This window comes from Salmo salar, chromosome ssa14, assembly GCF_905237065.1.
Source record: "Salmo salar chromosome ssa14, Ssal_v3.1, whole genome shotgun sequence".
Taxonomy (NCBI): domain Eukaryota; kingdom Metazoa; phylum Chordata; class Actinopteri; order Salmoniformes; family Salmonidae; genus Salmo; species Salmo salar.
The window spans coordinates 81,955,628-81,982,038 of NC_059455.1; the positions used below are offsets into that span (position 1 = coordinate 81,955,628).

Consider the following 26,411-nt stretch of genomic DNA (forward strand, 5'->3'; position numbering starts at 1 on the left):
AGTAAAGTACATGTCAGATATTATTTTTGGACGAAGGCCTGTTGGAAACTTTGCCACTGGCGACAAAACAAAATACGCTAGAGAAGGTGGAATCTTTTTGTCGGAAAAATGTATTATGTGAGAAATGTCAGTGAAAACTCTTATGGGCTGATAATATCCATCATATCGACGTAAACTTGGAGTCACGCAATGACATGTGTGGTCCTCCCACTATGACTCGTCGGGAAAGCATGCAGTTTATTAGGCTACAGATTAAATGATGAACTTCACAGGATGGTGAAAGTGCAAGGTGATGAGCTTGATGCCCCTTTCCAATAAACATTGAGGGTTGTATTCTGGTGACATGATCATCTAGGCTTGGCTGCCGTTTGACATAATCTCATCATGTAGACTATACATGCACTGTGTCTGCCAGCTGTTGGCTAGAGTGCATGTGCTAATACTAAAGTGGGCATATTTGCAATATAATGTAACCATTCTTTGTGGGCAAACCATCCATTTTTAAAAGGTGTTGGAAACGCATTAAAGTTTATATTTTTATTCTGTACACACAGTGCATTGGAAAAGTATTCAGACACCTTGACTTCTTCCACTTCTTCCTTATTTAAATCTACACACAATAACCCATAATGACAAAGCAAAAATATGTTTAGAAATGTTGGCAAATTTAGTCAAAATAAACTGATATTACATTTACATAACTATTCAGACCCTTTTACCCACTACTTTGTTGAATCACCTTTGGCAGTGATTACAGCCTGGAGTCTTCTTGGGTATGATTCAACAAGTTTGGCACACCTGTATTTGGGGAGTTTCTCCTATTCTTCTCTGCAGATCCTCTCAAGCTCTGTCAGGTTGGATTTGGGAGCGTCGCTTCACATCTATTTTCAGGTCTCTCCGGAGATGTTCAATTGGGTTCAAGTCCGAGCTCTTGCTGGGCCACTCAAGGACATTCAGAGACATGTCCCGAAGTCACTCCTGCGTTGTCTTGGATGTGTGCTTAGGGTTATTGTCCTGTTGGAAGGTGAACCTTCGTCCCAGTCTGAGGTCCTGCTGAGTGCTCTGAAGCTGGTATTCATCAAGGATATCTCTGTACTTTGCTCCGTTAATCTTTCCCTCGATCCTGGCTAGTCTCCGAGTCCTGCCGCTGAAAAACATCCCCATAGCATGATGATGCTGCCACCATCATGCTTCACCGTAGGGATGGTGCCAGGTTTCTTCCAGATGTGACGCTTGGCATTCAGGCCAAATAATTCAATCTTGGTTTCATCAGACCAGAGAATCTTGTTTCTCATGGTCTGAGAGTCTTTACGTGCCTTTTGGCAAACTCCAAGTGGGCTGTCATGTGCCTTTTACTGAGGAGTGCCTTCCCTCTGGCCACTAACATAAAATCCTGATTAATAGAGTGCTACAGAGATGGTTGTCCTTCTGGAAGGTTCTCCCATCTCCACAGAGGAACTCTGGAGCTCTGTCAGAGTGACCATTGGGTTCTTGGTCACCTTGACCGAGGCCCTTCTCCTCCGATTGCTCAGTTTGGCCGGTCGGACAGTTCTAGGAAGAGTCTTGGTGGTTCCAATCTTCTTCCATTTAAGAATGATGGAGGCCACTGTTCTTGTGGACCTTCAATGCTGCAGACATATTTTGGCACCCTTCCCCTGACCTGTGCCTCGACACAATTCTGTCTCGGCGCTCTATGGACAATTCCTTCGACCTCATTGCTTGGTTTTTGCTCGGTCATGCACTGTCAACTGTGGGACCTTATATAGACAGGTGTGTGGCTTTCCAATTAATCTCCAATCAATTTAATTTACCACAGGTGGACTCCAATCAAGTTATAGAAACATCTCAAGGATGATCAATGGAAGCAGGATGCACCTGTGCTTAATTTAGAGTCTCATAGCAAAGGGTCTGAATACTTATGTCAAGGTATTTCTGTTTTTTAATACATTCGCAAACATTTCAGAAATCCTGTTTTCGCTTTGTCATTATGGGGTATTGTGTGTGTGTGTGTGTGTGTGTAGATTGAGGACGTTTTTTATTAAATAAATACATTTTAGAACAAGCCTGTAACGTAACTAAATGTGGAAAAGATATTGGGAATATTTTCTGAATGCGCTGTAAGGTATTTTTATGTGCACTAGGTCATCACGCACCGCCTTTTATCCGCAACAACTCAATTTGATGGAAACGCATGTCTGGTGGGAGAATGCATATTTCCACTGTCATACTAACATATTAATAAAACAAATAGAAAATAGGCTTAGTTTCCCACCAGTGGTGCGTTTCCACCAAACTGACTTGTTGCAGATAAAAATCAGTGTGTGATGACAGTGCACACAAAATGTACCTTTTTACATACATTTTCATGTATGGAATAAAATGGAAAGTTCAATGTGTTTCCATCACATTTTCAACTCCACCTATAGTTTTGTCACAAACTGTTGCGTTAAGTAGCAAAATGTGCCTGCTCTGGTCTTGGCACATGCACTCTAACCAACAGTTTGCACATACTCTGTGGGTAGTCTAGTCTACATTATGAGATTATTAATGCAAATATTTGTATTTGTCAAACAGCAGTAAAGCATAGATCATCATGCCACCAGAATCAGACCTTCCATATTCATTGGAAATGAGCGTCAAGAACACAGTGCACTTTCACCACCCTGTGAAGTTCATCATAAATTATTTCATTTAGGTAATAAACTGCATGGTTCCAACCCTCTGTGATGGGGTCATATTATTTAGTAGCTTAAACCGTTCAAAAGACATAACCACGTCTGTAGGAGGAAAACAGAAACTGCTTTGTTTATTATAACTGCATCTAGCGGCTTCCGGAGGTTACTGATGTCACCCTGGTTCAATTATTATATATTTTTCCCGTAGTTTCTCTCGCGATCCCATTTTCAAATCAGACGACCCCACTTCACCCTAGTTTGGGAAACGCTGGGATAGACCATACGGTTCAACAGAAAATATAATAATGAATGAAAAAGCATCTAATCAACAATGACATTATTTTCAATTAACTCTACCGCTCTTCCAACTATTGACTTTGGCGCCAAAACATGAACAACAAAGACATCTTGACATAGTCAAATAAGTGTGTAAAAAAATAAATGTATATAAACAAGGATATTTCATGCTAAAAGCCTCATATTAAACACTAATGGTATTCACTAAGTTGGTTGTTTATATTTAGGATCATATTTTACAGCTTTGTCATTCAGTTTTAAAATCATGTTATTTGGTTATTGCATATTTTACATTTGATAAGGCCACACAGGGCCAGGGACAATTAGACGCCTGTGATAATCTGAAGTATCCAAAAAGGCCATTTTAATAAAATTCCCCCCCAAAACTTGAAAGCTACCCCAATGCTGGTAGTTTACCGGTAAACTTAGAATGTTTCCAGTAATATAACCTCCCTTTGCAACCCTTTTTAGGGATGTTATCTCTAACTAGCCTACTGGGTAGGAGAAAACCCTGTGTGTTGACGCAGCCTCTCATGTCTATCCAAAGGCCTCCTCCTATATGTTCATGGCCTCTGATCCAAGCAGCTGACTTCTCTCAGCATCCATTTCCCAAAAATGAATAGATAACTAAATAACAAACTTACATTCAGGCAGAACTCTTCTATTCTTCTACACTGGACCATTTCACTTTTCCACTAGTTCAGCCCTCATTGCATCATGATGCCCTCCCAGATTGTGTGAATGTCCCCAGAATATTCAGGTTATGTTCAAATAAATCAACTACATGTTGACCTACTAATTAGGATGTCAATACAGGTATTGGAATTCTCTGCCTTTATAGGTTACAGAGGGTTCTTTTTGTCTACATTGCCAATGTGGTATTTCATAATGATTCAACCTGTAAACATTGCCAGAGACTCGCCATAGTCACAGAGTTTAGTTAGACTTTATCAGACCCAATGTTGTTTAGCTTTGTTGTAAGCCACCCAAGGCAGCTTAACCTGATTTGTAGTACATTCTCCGTACATAGGGCCTAGCTAAGGTAAACTGGGGTTGTGCCACTATTTCTTTAACTGTTATTGTTCTTCCTTTACAGAATGGCAACAGCTTCCATGTGTTTGATCAGTGCCGATTCTCCAAGGAGGTGCTTCCCAAGTATTTTAAACACAATAACATGGCCAGCTTTGTGCGCCAGCTCAATATGTGTGAGTTGTCATCCATGTATTCAATACGTTAGGCATAGCAATGAAATCTTTATAGTAGCTTCGTTTGATTTGCTTTGACTTTTTATGTTTCTTCAGTTTAGCATTTTATCCCCAGAACCTTCACTTATCGGTTTTGGGTGTGCGGTACATTCTGCAAATTATTTGCTTATATTGTAATGAGCCTTTAAATAGACTCAACCAAGGAATTATTTTTATTAGAGGCTATTTCTCAGTAGTTGTGGTAGATGTAACCACATATTTCTTTTTTGACTGAAATCCTTTAGCTTTTTTTGTATCTTTTGGTTATGTAATCCATTTGCCTGTTATTTATTAAGACTGAAAAGGCTAGGAGGATATGATTGCCTATGTAAATTCCACGTATCTCTAGAAATGGAATAGTACGTCTTAGTCAAAACTGTGATGTTTTTTTCTTTCTACAGACGGCTTCCGCAAAGTAGTTCACATTGAGCAGGGCGGCCTGGTGAAGCCTGAGAAGGACGACACTGAATTCCAGCATCCCTACTTTCTCCGCCAACAAGAGCATCTGCTGGAAAATATCAAACGGAAAGTTACCAATGTAAGTGCAAAATGATAAAGATGATCATCATGATATTTCTGATTCATGTATCATGCCCTTCTTCATACTTGACTCCGAACAGTCTTTTTAAATAGGCTTTACATAGCCCAAACAATATTAGTTAAGAAAGAATTACAAAGATGTTACATTTATAGTCAGAACTATGTAGCCAACTCCCTTTAGAAAACACACATGGAAAGCCTCAGTAAAACTCCTCATAGAGAAACCTATAGGGATGCTCCTCAGACAGACAGCATGTCAGACCGACAGCATATGCTCCCAGTGCATGGCCTGCTTGGCCTGATTTTTCTCTCTGCTCCCCTCCACTCCTGGGACAGATTGAGCTAATCTAGTGGTCTCTGTGGAGCCTGCCATCTGGGGATGGGTGGATTAGAGAAAGCAGGCCAGGGAGCTCGTAATCTGACATTGCCGGACCCTTTAATGCAGTCACTTTCTGCTCTGCTCAGTCCAATGATTTACTGCTGTTTCCATCTGCACCTTGATATAGTCTGCCTCGGGCCAACTGACCAGTTCAGGCTAAAAACTGAATACAGAATCATACACTTTCATTGTGTTTCCATTATCTATCCCTCAGGGTTCAAGTCGGGGCCAAGGCCTACACTGAAGGCTTGTTTTCATCTCTTTCCCGCCTCCCTTTAACAGTTTTCTTTGCTTTAACAGTTTGCGTTAACCATTTCGTCATGTTCTCCCTCCCCCTCAGGTGTCCAATGTTAAACATGATGAGCTTAAGATGAGCTCAGACGATGTCTCGAAAATCCTGACCAACGTGCAGCACATAAAGGGCAAGCAGGAGACCATAGACTCCCAAATCATCGCCATGAAGCAGTAAGTGAAACGTTGAGGCGCATTCTGATTCATATTGTGACTCATTCTCATGCGTATTGGACGGTTGACTCGGCTTAACTAATAAATTGAAATGAACAAAATCAACAAAAGGTCTGACAAGTATAGTTCAAAGTATAACCCCCAAATCCACATACAGTGCATTCGGAAAGTATTCAGACCCCTTGACTTTTTCCACATTTTGTTACATTTGAGTAAGGTTGTAACAATACCCCATAATGACAAAACAAAACAGGTTTTTAGATTTTTTGTTTGCCAATTTATTCAAAAAAACAAAACACATTTACTTAAGTACTCAGACCCTTTACTCAGTACTTTGTTGAAGCACCTTTTGGCAGCGATTACAGCCTTGAGTCATCTTGGGTATGACACTACAAGCTTGCCACACCTTTATTTGGGGAGTTTCTCCCATTCTTCTCTGCAGATCCTCTCAAGCTCTGTCAGGATGGATGGGGAGCGTTGCTGCACAGCTATTTTCAGGTCCCTCCAGAGATCGGGTTCAAGGCCGGCTCTGGCTGGGCCAATCAAGGACATTGACACTTGTCCTGAAGCCACTCCTGCGTTGTGTTGGGTGTGTTCTTAGTGTCATTGTCTTGTTAGAAGGTGAATCCTCGAGCCAGATTGAGGTCCTGAGCGCTCTGGAGCAGGTTTTCATCAAGGATCTCTCTGTCCCTTTCTCCGGTCATCTTTCCCTCGATCCTGACTAGTCCCTGCAGCTGAAAACATCCCCACAGCATGATGCTGCCACCAGCATGCTTCACCGTAGGGATGGTGCCAGGTTTCCTCCAGACTCTGGGCATTCAGATCAAAGAGTTCAATCTTGGTTTCATCAGACCAGGGAATCTTGTTTCTCGTGGTCTCAGTCTTTAGGTGCCTTTCGGCAAACTCCAAGCGGGCTGTCATGTGCCTTTTACTGAGGAGTGGCTTCCGTCTGGCCACTGTACCATAAAGGCCTGATTGGTGGAGTGCTGCAGAGATGGTTGTCCTTCTGGAAGGTTCTCCCATCTCCACAGAGGAACTCTGGAGCGCTGTCAGAGGGAACTTTGGGTTCTTGGTCACCTCCCTGACCAACGCCCTTCTCCCCCGGTTGCTCAGTTTGGCCGGGCGGCCAGCTCTAGGAAGAGTCTTGGTGGTTCCAAACTTCTTCCATTCAACAATGATGGAGGCCACTGCGTTCTTGGGGACCTTCAATGCTGCAGAACGTTTTTAGTACCCTTCCCCAGATCTGTGCCTCGACACAATCTAGTCTCTGAGCTCTACGGACACATGGCTTGGTTTTTGCTCTGACATGCACTGTCAACTGTGGGACCTTACATAGACAGGTGTGTGGCTTTCCAAATCATGTCCAATCAATTGAATTTACCACAGGTGGACTCCTATCAAGTTGTAGAAACATTTCAAGGATGATCAATGGAAGCAGGATGCACCTGAGCTTAATTTAGAGTCTCACAGCAAAGGGTCTGAATACTTATGTCAAGGTATTTCTGTTTTTTAATACATTTGCAAACATTTAAAAAAAACTTTTCACTTTGTCATTATGGGGTATTGTGTGTAGATTGATGACGTTTTTATTTATTTAATACATTTTAGAACAAGCCTGTAACATAACTAAATGTGGAAAAGGTATTCAGAATACTTTCCGATTGCACTGTAAGTTAACTGTTAACAAAGTTTCTGAATACTTAAGTAAATAAGGTATTTGTTTTTTATTTTTTATACGTTTGAAAAAAATTCTGAACCTCTTTTTCACTTTGTCATTATGGGGTATTGTGTGTAGATTCATGAGGATTTTCATTTTATCAATTTTAGAATAAGGCTGTGACGTAACAATGTGGAAAAAGTCAAGGGGTCTGAATACTTTTCGAAGGCACTGTAGATGCAAAATTGTAGAACATTTTCAGAATTGACTGCCCCTTGAACAAGCCAAAAACGTTCCTACCCCAGCTTAGCCTCTGTTCCACACAATAAGATTCGCTCACGCTTTGCTGCTGTTTTGCTAAATTAGCGAGCATGTATATTGTGTCCCCATAGGGCTGCCGTAGCCTAGCATGCTGCATTAAGGCGGTGTCAACCAGTTTATTTTAAGCTAGTGATTAGGCTGCTAGAAACAGAATTCCTAGAGGCCTGTCAGAGGCTGAAATATACATGCAGGAGTCAGTGTGCTGTTTGAATCCACAGAGCTGTCCTAAATGAACACTTTCACGCTATTTAGTAAAACCCAGATTAAGGGCGCACATCTAGTGATATAAAGTCGAGTTTTTAATGGTGGTAGAACTGCAGCTGTGGAGAGTTGGACCTTCTGTTTCTAGTTTTTATCTGGCTGTGGTTAGGATAGGTTCAGGGTTACTTCTATGTCTACCTTTTCTGGATGACTTGATAAGTTGTAGCCTGGGTGTCAGTCTGTTTCTGCTCTAGCCTCTTGCTAACTCATTATGGAATTGCCATGTTTGACTTGACAATGGAGTAGGCAAATGCACAAACCAATCTGGGACCAGACTAGATCAATTGTGGTTCAGACTGAGTTCCATGTTTGTAGCAGTAATGATGTGGGGATAACTCATTGAGTTGTCATTGTTCCCCAGTCTGGTTAGTTAGTGTGTCTACTCATTATAGATGTGTTGATGAAATGTGGTGCAAAGTTAAGTTCCCAGTTTGTAACAGTTATAGAATAACCCATTGGGTTGTGTCAGTGCGCCTCACTCTGGGACAATATAATGGTGTTTCATGTTTCAGGATGCTTAGTCACCATTCTAAAACCGAGTGGCTCCTGTCATGCAGCTGGGATGATGTGGCTAGGCTGCTCACCAGCTGCCTTTAGGTCGTCAGGGTGCATGTCAGGCCCCACATAATTGATACAATCCTTCCTCCACACACACACAGACACACTTGGATTCTCCAGCTGGACCCTTGGACTCTTCATTGCCACTGAGGGCTTTCTCTCCTGTCCCAAACATATGTTTACAAACCAGACTTTTTCTTCATGGTACCATGATGCAATACGCAGGGCAGTTTTCATTATGACCTTATTCATCTTGTCCATCGGCACAGCATGACAGTCTCTCTCCATGTCTCTCACCATGTCCTCTTAGAATAGGAGAGTGCAAGAAGATGGGATTATTTATCCAATCTATTTTATCCAACTTGCCTGTTCAATTCATACCTTCAGATAAAGATGTATCACTCAAACGATGAATGTCCATCACCCGAGGTGGGTGGCTCTCAATAAAACGAGACAAGAATCTCTCTTACTTATAGAAATGGATTCTTCTCTCTTACCATATTCCTTGTTATTTTCACACCTGCGCACCTCCCCTCTGACACTCAGACAAATCTGACAGTCTGAAAAGTTATAGTTATGTTTCTGATTATCGGATGACTTTCACATGTTAAATAATCCCTCTAACTCTTGGTCAGAGTGGTGTTTCCGGGGGGGGAGTGATCCCCACTTGGAGGCATCCACACCTGCCTCTATAAACCCTGTTCATCTGCCCCACAGGGAGGTCAGCACAGACAGTGGGCTTTTCTGGCACAACCTGATACAGGGCAGGGTGAGTTTACAAGGCAGCAAGGACCACTGATAGTCTATAAACACAGATGGAGCACCTCTCTTTTCCATGTCGGAAGTTTGAAGGCCCTGTAGCACTCAGATGACACCCCCAGTACACACCTCCTTCAAACCTCGTTCAGTCTCTGTTTTAAAACCACATCTGTGTACTGGAAGTTCTTAAGGTTAACATGCATTACTCCATAACAATGCCAGGTTGTAAGGCTGAAGCTATGATAATCAGCAAATGAATGTTTCATTTTGTCCTCGAAAGCCAGGCCTACATGTTGATTGATTTAGATTTTTCAGGTCTAGAATACAGGTGTGAGATCTTAATTTGACCAGTTCTTTTCTTAATTTGACCAGTTTCGTCGCAAATCATGCAGCAGAAGGATTTGATTATGAATGAATACAAAAATAATACATTTCTAAAAGGAAAATATTTTGATAGGTTACATTAGGCTATGGTTTAGGTGATGCCTACGGGATACACTTGTGTGTCGTAGTGGAGACCAATATATCTATCTTGTGTTTATTAAAGGGTAGGAAGCATGCTTTCACTCACCAAAGTAACAGTGTGGTCAAAGACTTAGCAACTTAGTTGTCGTCACGATCTGGTTACCTATAACTACAAACATAGTTAAGTTTTAGTGTTTTTACATATTTATTAACTTATTACCGGATATCTTCGGAACTACCCACAATGCACTATTTCTCAACGTCATATGGCGAACCGGTGCTACCTAGCTAGTTCCAGCTGGCTAACATTAGCTACTAGCCATGTTAGCGTGTAATTGCATTCCAAACCAAGTATTAGTGTACATAGTAGCTCACCAGCTCTACCGTTCAAAAGTTTGGGGTCACTTAGAAATGTCCATGTTTTTGAAAGGAAAGCAATTTTTTTGTCCATTAAAATAACATCAAATTGATCAGAAATACAGTGTAGACATTGTTAATGTTGTAAATGACTATTTTAGTTGGAAACGGCAGATTTTTTATGGAATATCTACATAGGCATACAGAGGCACATTATCAGCAACCATCACTCCTGTGTTCCAATGGCACGTTGTGTTAGCTAATCCAAGTTTACCATTTTAAAAGGCTAATTGATCATTAGAAAACCGTATTGCAATTATGTTAGCACAGCTGAAAACTGTTGTCCTGATTAAAGAAGTAATAAAACTGGCTTTCTTTAGACTAGTTGAGTATCTGCAGCATCAGCATTTGTTGGTTCGATTACAGGCTTAAAATGGACAGAAACAAAGACCTTTCTTCTGAAACTTGTCAGTCTATTCTTGTTCTGAGAAATGAAGGCAAGAAATTGCCAAGAAACTGAAGATCTCGTACAACGCTGTGTACTACTCCCTTCACAGAACAGCGCAAACTGCCTCTAACCAGAATAGAAAGAGTGGGAGGCCCTGGTGCACAACTGAGCAAGAGGGCAAGTACATTAGTGTCTAGTTTGAGAAACGGACGCCTCACAAGTCCGCAACTGGCAACTTCATTAAATAGTACCCTCAAAACACCAGTCTCAACATCAACAGTTAAGAGGCGACTCCAGGATGCTGGCCTTAAAATGGTAAACTTGGATTAGCTAACACAACGTGCCATTGGAACACAGGAGTGATGGTTGCTGATAATGTGCCTCTGCACGCCTATGTAGATACTCCATCAAAAATCTGCCATTTCCAGCTACAATAGTCATTTACAACATTAACAATGTCTGCACTGTATTTCTGATAAATTTGATGTTATTTTAATGGACAAAAAAATAGCTTTTCTTTCAAAAACAAGGACATTTCTAAGTGACCCCAAACTTTTGAACGGTAGTGTACATTCACTAAGAAGAAACCATGCAAATTAATGCAAAAAACTTGTTGATTGAAGCGAGCGGATTGGCTTAGAGAACTGCTTATGCCAGTAACATTATTTGATAACTGATTAGCTGGTGTTATGTATTTCCTAAACTTTGGTTTACTTTAATGTAGATATAACCTAGGTGTTGATAGCAACTGGTGGACTCAAGCAGTACTAACGTAACGTTAGCAGGCTAGTAGGGCTAACATTAGCAGGCAAGTTGGCTAGCAACCTTGCAAGCTGAATTTTAACAATAAATTCAATGCATTTGCTTGTAAGTTATTTAAACCAGTACTTTTGATGCTTATTCTAATGCAAATCCACATGTTGAATGTGTTTACGTTTATGCTACCTACCCTTTAATCTATATAAAACGACAGTTGTTCATGTATGGCAGCAGTGTAGATACATTTTTGAGTGTAGTAGGATCTACAGTTGTAGGACATGTATTTTGTCCGGTGCTTTAACATTTGATCGAGGGAGAACTGCGGGTTTTCAGTGAAGTTATGTAAATCACAAGGCTCATTTGAATTTCCTGCGGCTGAGTAATCAAATTAAGATACTATATCTATAGTTTAATTTGCACTTTTTTAGAGCCAACTCAGTCAAGACATAAGACTAAAATGCTAATCAAACACTGAAATATATACATTTCTATTCTGATTATTGTGGCAGCACCAGGTCATTCCAGGTACATTTCTATGTACTTGGAAACTGAAGGTAATTCTGAAATCTTCATCTTGTCATGGAGCCAGAAGAATCAATCTGACATAATTCATCAAGGTGTTGTCTAGCCTGGTTCCATAATTGTTTGCTCTGTCTTGCCAACTCACGTGGGACAGAGACCATAAGAGATTACAGGACAGCACAAACATATCTGGGTCCAGGCTAGGTTTTGTCTGAGTCCAGGGCAAGTCATTTAATGTGAGCCATGTGTATGGACAATGGATGAATCAGGCCCATGAGCACACCCACAAAGCAGCTTAACCATAGTCTGGGGAGCCAGGCTTTAAGAGCCAGGTGGAGGGGCATGGTCTTTATAGACTGCACTAAAAAAGCTGAATAAACACAGCGCGCTAAGATCTTTCAATAGCCATTAACTTAACAAAATAAACTGCCTCAACTATTCCTCAAATCTTTACCAGTACAGTAAAAAATCTGCTGTGCCTCGTTAGGCATGCCACAGTATGGGGGGCTCTTAAAGATTAGGGTCTAAGCCCTTGCCCTCCTGCCCTTTGCCCTTCCCCCATCTTGGCTACATGTACTGTGGAGTTTTAGGTCAGTTAGGGATGACGTGCTGTTCTGAGATTGGTTAGTCATTCTTTGATTTATTTGAAAACATGCGTTGCAGCTGGTTATTAGGCTATTCAAATGATGTATGAAGAAACATCACAATGTCAAGGACTGATGTCATTGTAGCAAGCGTCCATGACATTACCCAGAGAGGATGCCATGGGTTTGGGAATGGAAGGCAAATGATTAGTTGGCCTAATTGGGCATCAGTTGTATATGCGGTCCTTTGTGGCTCAGTTGGTAGAGCATGGCGCTTGTGGGTTCGATTCCCATGCTGGACTAGAACGAAAAAAGTATGAAAGTGTATGCACTCACTACTGCAAGTCGCTCTGGATAAGAGTGTCTGCTAAATGACTAAAATGTGAAATACATTTGCCATTTGTGGCATTCAATTTAAAATAATGATTAACTGATATGTAAACGAGTATCCCCTTTGTCTTTCCAGTGAGAATGAAGCTCTGTGGAGGGAGGTGGCCAGCCTCAGACAGAAACACGCCCAGCAACAGAAAGTCGTCAACAAGGTAAAAGACAGTCACGGTACCTGCCACTGCTCTGACCACGCAGAACATGGGCTTGGCTCTTCTATGCTATGGTAACATAGTAATTCATGTGATAACACGTGGTCCTTTGTAGCTCAGTTGGTAAAGCATGGTGCTTGTAACGCTAGGGTAGTGGGTTTGATTCCACCCATACGTAACATGTATGCGAGTCGTCTTGGGTATTATGCTACAAGCTTGGCACACCTGTATTTGTGGAATTTCTCCTCTTCTCTGCAGATCCTCACAAGCTCTGTCAGGTTGGATGGGGAGTGTCGCTGCACAGCTATTTTCAGGTCTCTCCAGAGATGTTCAAATCCGGACTCTGGCTGGGCCACTCAAGGACATTCATAGACTTGTGCCGAAGCCACTCCTGCATTGTCTTGGCTGTGTGCAGGTCATTGTCCTGTTGGAAGGTGAACCTTCGCCTCAGTCTGAGGTCCTGAGCGCTCTGGAGCAGGTTTTCATCAAGGATCTCTTTGTACTTTGCTCCGTTCATCTTTACCTAGATCCTGACAAGTCTCCCAGTCCTGCAGCTGAAAAACATCCCCACAGCATGATGCTGCCACCAGCATGCTTCACTGTAGGGATGGTGCCAGGTTTCCTCCAGACTCTGGGCATTCAGACCAAGGAGTTCAATCTTGGTTTCATCAGACCAGATTCATCAGACCATGGTCTCAGTCTTTAGGTGCCTTTCGGCAAACTCCAAGTGGGCTGTCATGTGCCTTTTACTGAGGAGTGGCTTCCGTCTGGCCATGGTACCATAAAGGCCTGATTGGTGGAGTGCTGCAGAGATGGTTGTTCTTCTGGAAGGTTCTCCCATCTCCACAGAGGAACTCTGGTGCTCTGTCAGAGTGACCATCGGTTCTTGGTTACCTCCCTGATCAAGGCCCTTCTCCCCCGATTGCTCAGTTTGGCCAGGTAGCCAGCTCTAGGGAGAGTCTTGGTGGTTACAAACGTCTTCCATTTGACAATGATGGGGACCTTCAATGCTGCAGATATTTTTTGGTACCCTTCCCCAGATCCGTGCCTTGACACAATCCTGTCTCGGAGCTCTACCTACAATCTCTTCGACCTCATGGCTTGGTTTTTGCTCTGACATGCACTGTCAACTGTGGGACCTTATATAGGCAGGTGTGCACCTTTCTAAATCATGTCCAATCAATAGAATTTACCACAGGTGGACTCCAATCAAGTTGTAGAAACATCTCAAGGATGATCAATGGAAACAGGATGCACCTGAGCTCAATTTCGAGGCTCATAGCAAAGGGTCTGAATATTTATGTAAATAAGGTATTTCAGTTTTTTTATATTGAATCAATTAGCAGAAATTTCTAAACCTGTTTTCACTTTGTCCTTATGGGGATTTGTTTATGGCTTGATTATAATTTTTTTAAATCAATTTTACAATAAGGCTGTAATGTAACAAAATGTGGAAAAAGTCAAGGGTCTGAATACTTTCCCGGATGCACTGTATAATATATATATTATAACACTTGGATTGTGTCCTAGATTTGTTTGTCATCGTCAATGATTCTGAATGTGTGTACTGCAGGGATTTTTCTGCCATTGAAATCCTCGGGCCGCCTAAATGTTTATTTCCTTTTTTATTTATTTTTATATTTTATAAACATACATATACCAATGAAAACATTGTAGAAACATCAACTACATCGCACCTCACAGACCCACTAGCACCCCGTCTCCAGCGCCAGCATCACTCTCCGCAACATGGACTGAAACTGCACCATTTTGTTTCTCTCCGTAGCCCACGCACTTTCAATATTTTAAATAATAAATCATTCGATTTTTCCATTGTGTCAATGATGCCGGATTGATTTCCAAGTTTTTAGTGTACGTTTTTTCAGGATGAGTGACGACAAGAGAATCGAGTATCTCACGACATCCCTATATGTCATGTCTTGAAATATGCAGACAGACAGATTGAAAGGAAGTTTACATTGTAATACTTCTGACAGTCAACTTTCTAGCTCCGCCCACAACTTCCGGACATTATAGCGTTCCCAGAGAGTATGGATTATTGAGTCATTCATAGTTTTACACTTAAGACATGACTCTGACGTTGTGCTGTAGAATTTGTGCATTTTGTCTCTTGTATAATAAACATTAGTTTATACTGGATTAAGCGTACATTGTCGTTAAATGTAATTTTGTTAGTTATGCTCCAACTTTCCCTCCATCTTTGCCAACATCAGTTCTCCCGAAGTCTTGGTTCCAGTAGTTTATATTTTTTTCTAAGAGATTGTCAGTTGGATATGTTCTCTGCAAGGTTTTGTATGTCTTCCCTATCAAATTAACATCCTTTTCTGACTCAAATAAGATTCCCTCAAGGTTGCTCTGATGTCGAAAACATTTCTAATCCAAATTTTGTGATATGGAACTTTTATGTTGCATATATTTGTTACTATCTACATTGGTCAGTCCAAAATGACCTTTTAATTCTGTCATGGAAATGAATGTATTTCCTGTTACCATGTAATTTACAATTGCAATGCCTTTAGTTTTCCATGTGGTCCAATTTATCAGTGAATTGTGAAAAGCTATCCAAGGAATGTTCCATAGGGTTGTGTTTTTAGGAAGTTACATTGGTTCTTGTAGAATACGTTTCATTTTCTTCCAAGATGTTACTGTGTTCGTAACTATGAAGTTGTTAATGTTCTTAGCTTTATCCTTTGAAAATAGACATGTAAAAATATTTTGAGGATGAGCATCCACATCCTCTATAGGTACCCATTGTTCCTTTTTAGTGCGTTTAACTATATGTCACAAGTAAAAGCCTTGGGTATCGAGTTTATACAATTCCAAATCTGGAAGGTTAAAACCACCCTCAGACTTAGGAAGATGTAAAACTTTCCTTTTTATTCTATACATTTTTTTATACTGAGCAGTTGTTGGCTGCTTTTCCTTTTAATCTGCGGTCCAAACCATCTCAGTTGGTTTGAGGTCGGGTGATTGTGGAGGCCAGATCATCTGATGCAGCACTCCATCACTCTCCTTGGTCAATAGTCCTTACACAGCCTGGAGGTGTGTTGGGTCATTGTCATGTTGAAAAACAAATGATCGTCTCACTAAGCACAAACAAGATGGGATGGCGTATCGCTGCAGAATGCAGTGGTAGCCGTGCTAGTTAAGTGTGCCTTGAATTCTAAATAAATCACAGACCGTGTCACCATCAAAGCACCATCACACCACCTCCTCCTCCATGCTTCAGGGTGGGAACCATACATGCGGAGATCATCTGTTCACCTACTCTGCGTCTCACAAAGATAGGTGGTTAGGACCCAAAATCTCAAATTTGGACTCATCAGACCAAAGGACAGATTTCCACCGGTCTAATGTTCATTGCTCGTGTTTCTTGGCCCAAGCAAGTCTCTTCTTCATATTGGTGTTCTTTAGTAGTGGTTTCTTTGCAGCAATTTGACCATGAAGGCCTGATTCACGCAGTCTCTTCTGAACAATTGATGTTGAGATGTGTCTGCTTTTATTTGGGCTGCAATTTCTGAGGCTGGTAACTCTAACATGCTGACCACACCGCTTGCACGTGCATGTTGGTATTGTCCACCCACACCAGATGCAATCAGGGCACACAGATTGAAATATCAAAACGAACTCTGAACCAACTGTATTCATTTGGGGACAGGTCGAAAAGCATTAAACATGTATTGCAATTTAGCCAGCTAGCTTGCTGTTGCTACTGTAGCTAATTTGTCCTGGGATATAATCATTGGGTTGTTGTTTGACCTGATTCACAAGGTCCTCTAATCTGACAATTAATCCACAGATAAAACGGTAAACCGAGTTCATTTCTAATTATCTCTCCTCCTTCAGGCTTCTTCTTCTTTTGACTTTATATGGTGGTTTGCAACCAACTTTAAGGTGCGTTACCACCACCAACTGGGGTGTGGACCTCAGTTCATCTTTCATTCACCCACGTGGGTATATGCTCCTAAAAACCAATGAGGAGATGGGAGAGGCAGGACATGCAGCGCGTCAAGCGTCACAAATAGAACCAAGTTTTATTTTAGCTCCTGGCTACGCAGATGTTAAAATATAACCAATTTCTTGGTCTTTTACCAAATAGGGCTGTCTTCTGTATACCAACCCTACCTTGTCACATCACAACTGATTGGCTGAAATGCATTAAGAAGGAAAGAAATTCCACAAATGAACTTTTAACAAGGCACACCTGTTAATTGAAATGCATTCCAGGTGACTACCTCATGAAGCTGGTTGAGAGAATGCCAAGAGTGTGCAAAAATGTCATCAAGGCAAAGGGTGGCTACTTTGAAGAATCTCAAATTATATAAAATATATTTTGATTTGTTTAACACTTTTTTTTGCTTACTACATGATTCCATATGTGTTATTTCATAGGTTTGTTGTCTTCACTATTATTCTACAATGTGGAAAATAGTCTAAATAAAGAAAAACCCTTGAATGAGTAGGTATGTCCAAACTTTTGACTTGTACTGTATTCTTTGATAATATAATCTAGACAGTCAAGGAGAATTTTGAATTTTTTTAAACAATGAATTTGATATTGTGTTTGAGCAACAAAAAATTCACAGCATTAGCCATGCCAAAATGCATGGAGTTGCAGAAAATTAGCTTTAAAACTCCAAAAATGTCTCTCAGCCCCATGGAGAAATGTGTAGAATTGCAGAAAGTTGGCTTAAGAAATGCCCAAAAATTCTCTACACTGCCAGGATGGGGGAGCCCAAAACATTCCGCCGGCAAACTGCCCATCGCCGCGCCCATCGCCGCACCCACCACCTAAGCCCCTTTTTGATCCAGAATAAACCCTGTACTGTCATTGCATTGGTGTCTGGGTGTATATGTAGAATTTAAATTGTCTAATAAATCAACCAATCATCTCCTAACTAGAGCTGGGACGATAAACCGAACGTTGCCACAGACTGAACCAACCATTTATCGAGGACGTTTAACTGATATCCATAATCATGATAAGTAGCTAGAGAAATGTATACGAGAGAAATTTGAATTTTTAAATGAAATAAGTCTGATAATATAGGCAATTGCTAACGGTTCAATTGCTAGTTAAAGCATTCAAAGTATTAGTAGACGTTCTAAGGGTATGGCAATATACAAAAGTGGCATGTTAGAAATCTATAGTTCTATTTATTGTTATCGTGATAATTCAGTCAATTTATCGTGAAATTTGCCAATATCACCCAGCTCTACTGCTAACTGTGTCTGTCTCCCACAGCTGATCCAGTTCCTAGTGACCCTAGTGCAGTCCAACAGAGTCCTGGGGATGAAGAGAAAGATGCAAGTCATTTAACTTAGCTACCGCACATTCAGTCAAATAGTGAACCAGTAAAGGGTTGTGAGTGTTTGACTCTTGTTTTGTGTCTCCTCTCTATGGAACTACTAAAGTCCCCTGATGCTGAATGACAGCAGCTCCGCCCACTCCTTGCCCAAGTTCAGCAGGCAGTACTCTCTGGAACATCTTCAGGCCTCGCTGCAGGGCTCGCCTGCTATCTCCGTGAGTTCAGCATCACCGGGAACCTAGCCGAGCTTGGCACCTCCCTGTGGTAGAAGTGGAACTCGGGCTGAGTGAATTCACAGTTGATGCTATTGCTTACAGCTGTACTTTACAATTGAGTTATGATATGGACAACTTGATTTGTAAGGCATGTTTTGATGTAGGCTAGTGACGTAAGTACACAAAATTGTGACAATCTCCAGAAAAGACTTCATCAATCACAGATGGCTAATTCATATCTCAGACATGAGGACTTACTGTAAGTCACTTTAAGTTTATTGGTCTTTTAAGCTAGTGCATTCAGAGGTGTGGTCGCTGGAGCGCGGCTAAGAAAGGTGTATTGTTATTGAGCTTGTGTTACGCATCTGATCTTGTTAGTGGGCCTCCCGAGTGGCACAGTGGTCTATGGCGTCACTACAGACCCGGGTTCGATCCCAGGCTGTGACGCAGCCGGCCGAGACCGGGAGACTCATGAGGCGGCTCACAATTGGCCCATCGTCCGGGTTAGGGGAAGTTTTGTCCGGCCGGGATGTCCTTGACCCATCGCGATCTAGCGACTCCTTGTGGTGGGCCGGGCGTATGCACACTGACTTCGGTCGCCAGCTGTACGGTGTTTCCTCTGACACATTGGTGCTGCTGGCTTCCAGATACTGCAGTGTGTCAAGAAGCAGTGCGGCTTGGCAGGATCGTGTTTTGGAGGACGATTGGCTCTCGACCTTCGTCTCTCACGAGTCCGTAGGGGAGTTGCAGCGATGGGACAAGACTAATGACCAATTTCGATATCACACAATTGGGGAGAAAAAGGGGTACAAAAAAGTATTTAAAAAAAATTCAACTGATCTTGTTAGGATGTCAGTACAGCTGTACTATGTATGTGAATGTGTGTCATCTTCCCAGGCCTCGGGTGCACCATTCACCAGTACCGGTCTCTTCACGGCAGAGCCGTCTCTTAACAATGGCCCCATAATCTCTGACGTCACCGACCTGGCACAGGCCAGCCCTGTGGAGGTCACTAATGAGTGGATAGAGGAAAGGTTAGTGAGCTTGCCTCATTTCATCAACCATCTGTTAAATGTGTTTTTTTTGTTGGTTTTTTTAAATCTACTTTTCTTTCCTGATCACATGACCTGACCAAGAAATCCTCTAACAACTAAGGCAGGGATCATCAACTAGATTGTTTTCTTGGGGGGATGGTCAGGGAGCAGAAACAGACTTCAAATTGACCGCAAGAAGCCCAAACGGATATACACTGCTCAAAAAAATAAAGGGAACACTTAAACAACACAATGTAACTCCAAGTCAATCACACTTCTGTGAAATCAAACTGTCCACTTAGGAAGCAACACTGATTGACAATACATTTCACATGCTGTTGTGGAAATGGAATAGACAACAGGTGGAAATTATAGGCAATTAGCAAGACACCCCCAATAATGGAGTGGTTCTGCAGGTGGGGCCACAGACCACTTCTCAGTTCCTATGCTTCCTGGCTGATGTTTTGGTCACTTTTGAATGCTGGCGGTGCTTTCACTCTAGTGGTAGCATGAGACGGAGTCTACAACCCACACAAGTGGCTCAGGTAGTGCAGCTCATCCAGGATGGCACATCAATGCGAGCTGTGGCAAGAAGGTTTGCTGTGTCTGTCAGCATAGTGTCCAGAGCATGGAGGCGCTACCAGGAGACAGGCCAGTACATCAAGAGACGTGGAGGAGGCCGTAGGAGGGCAACAACCCAGCAGCACGACCGCTACCTCCGCCTTTGTGCAAGGAGGAGCAGGAGAAGCACTGCCAGAGCCCTGCAAAATGACCTCCAGCAGGCCACAAATGTGCATGTGTCTGCTCAAACGGTCAGAAACAGACTCCATGAGGGTGGTATGAGGGCCCGACGTCCACAGGTGTGGGTTGTGCTTACAGCCCAACACCGTGCAGGACGTTTGGCATTTGCCAGAGAACACCAAAATTGGCAAATTCGCCACTGGCGCCCTGTGCTCTTCACAGATGAAAGCAGGTTCACACTGAGCACGTGACCGAGTCTGGAGACGCCGTGGAGAACGTTCTGCTGCCTGCAACATCCTCCAGCATGACCGGTTTGGCGGTGGGTCAGTCATGGTGTGGGGTGGCATTTCTTTGGGGGGGCCGCACAGCCCTCCATGTGCTCGCCAGAGGTAGCCTGACTGCCATTAGGTACCGAGATGAGATCCTCAGACCCCTTGTGAGACCATATGCTGGTGCGGTTGGCCCTGGGTTCCTCCTAATGCAAGACAATGCTAGACCTCATGTGGCTGGAGTGTGTCAGCAGTTCCTGCAAGAGGAAGGCATTGATGCTATGGACTGGCCTGCCCGTTCCCCAGACCTGAATCCAATTGAGCACATCGGACATCATGTCTCGCTCCATCCACCAACGCCACGTTGCACCACAGACTGTCCAGGAGTTGGCGGATGCTTTAGTCCAGGTCTGGGAGGAGATCCCTCAGGAGACCATCCGCCACCTCATCAGGAACATGCCCAGGCATTGTAGGGAGGTCACACAGGCACGTGGAGGCCACACACACTACTGAGCCTCATTTTGACTTGTTTTAAGGACATTACATCAAAGTTGGATCAGCCTGTAGTGTGGTTTTCCACTTTCATTTTGAGTGTGACTCCAAATCCAGACCTCCATGGGTTGATAAATTGGATTTCCATTGATTATTTTTGTGTGATTTTGTTGTCAGCACATTCAACTATGTAAAGAAAAAAGTATTTAATAAGATTATTTCTTTCATTCAGATCTAGGATGTGTTGTTTAAGTGTTCCCTTTATTTTTTTGAGCAGTATATCATTTGACTAAAACATAATCATTTCAAACCTTGCTTACATTTGTATACTTTTTTCATACCTCTCTATTATGCACTTTGGAACCAATTTCCAAAATTAAAATCACTTGGAGCTGATTTGATGGGCAAATAAAATCACCCACGGCCTGCCAGTTGGGAAACCCTGAACTAAGGCCTAAAGTTTTTCCTGGTCAAGTCAGGATTCAGCAACAACTCCTGACCCCATACCAACTATCCAAGAATAAACAAAATTGCCCCATTTCTCTTCCTGTCTTCAGCACGAGCCCATTGGTCCACATAAAGGAGGAGCCGTCCAGTCCCGTGTTGGAGGAGGTCTGTCCGGCCGAGGCTGTGATCGGTGGGGCAGGAGTCCAGGTAGACACGCCCCTGTCCCCCATCACCTTCATCAACTCCATCCTGCAGGAGAGCAACGAGCCTAACGCGTCCCCCGCCCCAACGACCCCTACGGAGCAGAAGTGTCTCAGCCTCGCCTGTCTAGACAAGTGAGTGATTCCTAGATAATGTCACCGTGATCAGGTCCCACTGCCAGTCTGTCCCTCAGCCCTTCCCACCTAGCACAGGCCAACAGATATGAGCCTAATTCTCCCCTTCTACACTTGTGTTCATTTGTTCACTTCCCCTTAAAGGATTCCTTGTCAATCTAATTGGCTAAAACACACCAAGGCCGATAGGAACGATAGGAAGGCCACCCGCTGCTTTTCACTATTCGTCATTGCTGTTTTTCCATAGCTTAAGATCCACTTGCATCACGCTAGCATTTCGTTGCCTTGATAATCAGACGTCGCATGCCAGTGGACGTCTGCAGCCAGGCTACTGTCCTATGCTTCTCCCCATGCTCAACCATCTCTGTGTCTATCACGTCACATTGCATCAAGAGGATGTGCTAGGGATTCAAAGCAGCTCCTCCCCTGATGAACAGTTTAGGCAGCTGTTAGCGCTTTATGCTAGTTTAATACGCACCATCATTCAACAAGCTCTACATACACAACCCTATTGCCTTCGTCTGGTTTTGCTAAGTATACACTTCAAAGACTAGGCAAATTATTTTAAACAAAACATGGATTGGATGGCATTTTAGACATAGTTCTGTTGATTTGTTGCATTTCATCTTGGCTTTTTAGTTTTAGGATCCTGGCTGTTGCTACTAACTGTACATAATAAGTTACTTGCCATTTAATCAAACTAATGCATACTGTAAATCTTAATCTACTGTACTTCAGATGTATAGATTTATGGGCATACAATACATCAGACCGAGAAATGCAGTTTTCAATTTTTTGTAGCTTTTTCCTTTCTTGATGTTGTCTCAGTCATTGACTTCTGTGTCACTGTTGAGAAGAGTTAAAATTGTTATTTATTTTCTAGAAATCGTACTCTCTAATGGAACCTAGACTGTACATTACATACAGTGCCTTCAGAAAGTATTCACACCCATTTACTTTTTCCACATTTTGTTGTGTTACAAAGGGGGATTAAAATAGATTTCATTGTCAATTTTGGTCAACGATCTACTCAAAATACTCTTGTCAAAGTGGAAGAAAAATTCAAACATTTATTCAAGATTAATGAAAAATAAAACACTAATATAGCTTGATTACATAGATATCCCCCCCCCCTGTGAAAAAACATGTTAGAATCACCTTTGGCAGCGATTGAAAGCTGTAAGTATGTTTAGGCAAGTGTCTAAGAGCTTTCCATACCTGGATTATACAATATTTTTCCTGTTATAATTTGTTTTAATTCTTCAAGCACTGTCAAGTTGATTGTTGATCATTGCTAGAAATATATTTCTAAGTCTTGCCACTGTTCCTAGCCCGTCATTGAAAATAAGAATTTGTTCTTAACTGACTTGACTAGTTAAATAAAGGTAAAAAAATATATAAAATAATAGATTTTCAAGCCAATTTTTGTCAAAACTGTAACTCGGCCACTCTGGAACATTCAATGTTGTTTTGAAACTCCAGTGTATATTTGGTCTTGTGTTTAAGGTTATTGTCCTGCTGAAAGTGAATTTGTCTCCCAGTGTCTGTTGGAAGGCAGACTGAACCAGGTTTTCATCTAGGATTTGCCTGTGCTTAGTTGTATTCCGTTTCTTTTTATCCCCAAAAAACCTCCCTAATCCTTGCCAATGACAAGCATACCCATACCATGATGCAGGCACCACAATGCTTGAAAATATGAGGAGTGGTAATCAGTGATGTTATGTTGGGTTTTTCCCAAACATAACGCTTTGCATTCAGTACATAAAGTTAATTTCTTTACCACACATTTTTGCATTATTAAAGTGCCTTGTTGGCAAACAGGATGCATGTTTTGGAATATTTGTTTTCTGTACAGGTTTTCTTATTTTCATTTAGGTTAGTAACTACAATGTTGTTGATCCATCCTCAGTTTTCTTATCACAACCAACAAACTCTGTAACTGTTTTAAAATCACCACTGGCCTCATGGAATCCCTGAGCAGTTTCCTTCCTCGCCATCAAGTGAATTAGGAAGGACACCTGTATCTTTGTAGTGACTGGGTGTGTTGATACACTATCCAAAGCCTAATTAATAACTTCACCATGCTTAAAGGGATATTCAGTGTTTTTACACATCTATCACTCTTTATGAGGATTTGAGAAAAAATATCTGGTCTTTGTGGTTGAGTCTGTGTTTGAAATGCACTGCTCAAATGAGGGACCTTACAGATAATTGTGTGTGGGGTAGAGAGATGAGGTAGTCATTAAAAAATCATTTTAACCTCTATTATTGAGCACATAATGAGTCCATGCAACTTATTGTGTGATTTCTTAAGCACATTTTTACTCCTGAACTTATTTAGGCTTGCCATAACAAATACTTATTGACTTAAAACATTTCAGCTTTTTATTTTGTATACATTTTGAAAATATTCTGAAAACAAAATTCCACTTTGACATGATGGGGTATTGTGTGTAGATCAGTGACACAAAATCTACATTTTAATTCATTTTAAATTCAGGCTGTAACAACAACATTTAGAAAAAGTAAAGGGGTGTAAATACTTTCTGAAGGCACTGTATGTTGTGGCTTAATATTTTTTTCAGCAGGATATCATTTTAAACCAGCAGCCATTCAACGTCCCTTTTCCTGTGGTCCCAATGCCCCTTATCAGAGATCAGTATATAATGATGAGATGCTCATGTCTCCGCCCTAACAATGGGAGTCGTCGACAAACTTAGGTCCAAAATAAGCCCATGGAAACACATCGGGCTTATTTTGGACAGATTTTGGCGAGAGTGGGAACCGCTTGCTTTGCCTCTTCCTCTCTGCCCTTATTCTTATTTTCAGCCAATGAGAAGCCGAGTAGCCAATGTGATCCCCCTTCCTGGGCTGTAGTCAACCTATGGGGTGCAGTGTGTAGTAGTGCTATGATCTCCTCTCTCTCCAGCTGTTGTGCTTCTATCTTTTCAGTTCAACACAGATGTCAGAGGTCTCTCGCCTCTTCCCCAGCCCCTCCTCGACTCTACACCTCAGACCTCACCCAGGGTTAGCATTTCAGTTGGCCCACAAACCCTGTTATGTTGTCCTCCCCCCAGAACTCTTGATTGATGCTGCTGCCTGTACCTGACATTGTTTTCTGGGCTTGTTGCTGCTGGCAATCTGTCAAGCCTGTGTGTAATTAGAAAAATGAACGAAGTGATGTCTATACTGAGCAAATATATTAGATCAGTCATTATTGCGTATCATTTACCCTATCCCTGGATGTGACGACCTGTACTCTTGGTCTACAAACTGATAGTGTGTCTCAATATTTGATAGTTCTCAGTATTTGGCACCAACTGAGAACATCATTATTGATCATTGATAGTGTTTTGAACACACAGGCTTGAAAAAACATCTGATTCAGCATGTTTTGTCCAAATGTTAATCTATCTGCACAACCCCAAATGCTACCCTCCATTTAGGTAAGTGGGTTTTAATGTGGCAGGCCCAGTGAACTGTAGGGGAAAGGCAGACTATTCCATGTTCTGGGGATCAGGCTCACAACTCGGTGATTGTGTGGCCCGCTCAGCGCTGTTCCAATGGCTTCTGTTGCTCATATCAAATGAGTTGTGTTGGGTGATTTTACTACCATTTCTTTTAAACCGCTAATTTGCTTTAATGCGTGTTTAGTCAGGGAGATTTTCAGAAACGTATAAGTATGAACCATGTTTTGTTTTTTGGTGTAGGAGTGAGCTGAGTGACCATTTGGACAGCATCGACAATGGCCTGGAAAACCTCCAGACTATCCTAAACGCGCAGTCCATCAATTTCGAGTCCTCACCCCTCTTTGAAGTAAGTTCAGGCTAAGTTTTTCTGTCCCAACAACCGTATGCTGAGGCATTTACTGTGTGGGACACTGTGACTGGTCAAATAAGAATGTGCAGTGAGGTTTGTCACTGCATTTCTAGGTGACAGGGTGTGTTTTAAAGGGACTGTGGCTTTTTTGGTCAACTTGGTGTGAGGTGACCGTGACTACAGAGTTTATGGTTCATGTTATGTTTGTGCACACTGGTTTTACATAACATCAGGATGTTTCTGTGACACAGACTGACCAGGTGAAAGCTATGATCCCTTATTGATGTCACTTGTTAAATACACAATCGTTGTAGATTTTATAAAAACTATATATATATATTTTACCCTTATTTTACCACGTAAGTTGACTGAGAACACATTCTCATTTACAGCAATTAGATGCAGTAAGAGACTGGTTAAAGAAGGATTTTTAAGCCTTGAGACATGGATTGTACATGTGTGCCATTCAGAGGGTGAAAGGGCAAGACAAAAGATTTAAGTGCCTATGAACGGGGTATAATAGTATAGGTGTATGAAGAATGGTGCACCACCCAAAGGACATCCAGCCAACTTTACACAAATATGGGAAGCATTGGCGTCAACATGGGCCAGCATCCCTGCGGAACGCTTTCGACACTTTGTAGAGTCCATGTCCCGACGAATGAAGGATGTTCTGAGGGCAAAAGGAGGAGGGGGGGTGTAACTCAATATTAGGAAGGTGTTCTTAATGTTTTGTACACTCAATGTATATTGTCTTATTCCTTGTGAATGTTATTATTGATATGATTCTGCTGAAAAACCCCAGGGGACAATAACATTTTCTTCAACTACTTGTCTTTCAGTTCTTCAGTTCTTCCCTGCCTGGTTCTGAATTCGACCTGGAGAGCCTTGACTGTGTA

At 41.9% G+C, this 26,411-nt stretch overlaps 1 protein-coding gene across 4 annotated transcripts in view; it reads left to right on the forward strand.

Moving 5' to 3' along the window:
• The window catches only part of LOC106570424 (heat shock factor protein 1), a 31,542-nt gene that overhangs the window by 1,484 nt on the left and 3,647 nt on the right, over positions 1–26,411 (forward strand). For 2 of the 4 annotated variants that reach the window (XM_014142744.2, XM_014142743.2), the window contains exons 2-12: positions 4,069–4,177; positions 4,618–4,754; positions 5,476–5,600; positions 12,758–12,833; positions 18,097–18,158; positions 18,267–18,375; positions 19,273–19,409; positions 21,469–21,693; positions 24,646–24,720; positions 25,404–25,509; positions 26,355–26,408. In XM_014142744.2, coding sequence (XP_013998219.2) covers positions 4,069–4,177; positions 4,618–4,754; positions 5,476–5,600; positions 12,758–12,833; positions 18,097–18,158; positions 18,267–18,375; positions 19,273–19,409; positions 21,469–21,693; positions 24,646–24,720; positions 25,404–25,509; positions 26,355–26,408 — 1,215 coding nt within the window. The remainder of the gene's footprint in view (positions 1–4,068; positions 4,178–4,617; positions 4,755–5,475; positions 5,601–12,757; positions 12,834–18,096; positions 18,159–18,266; positions 18,376–19,272; positions 19,410–21,468; positions 21,694–24,645; positions 24,721–25,403; positions 25,510–26,354; positions 26,409–26,411) is intronic. The other 2 variants (XM_045694874.1, XM_014142745.2) reach the window with 1 other exon arrangement.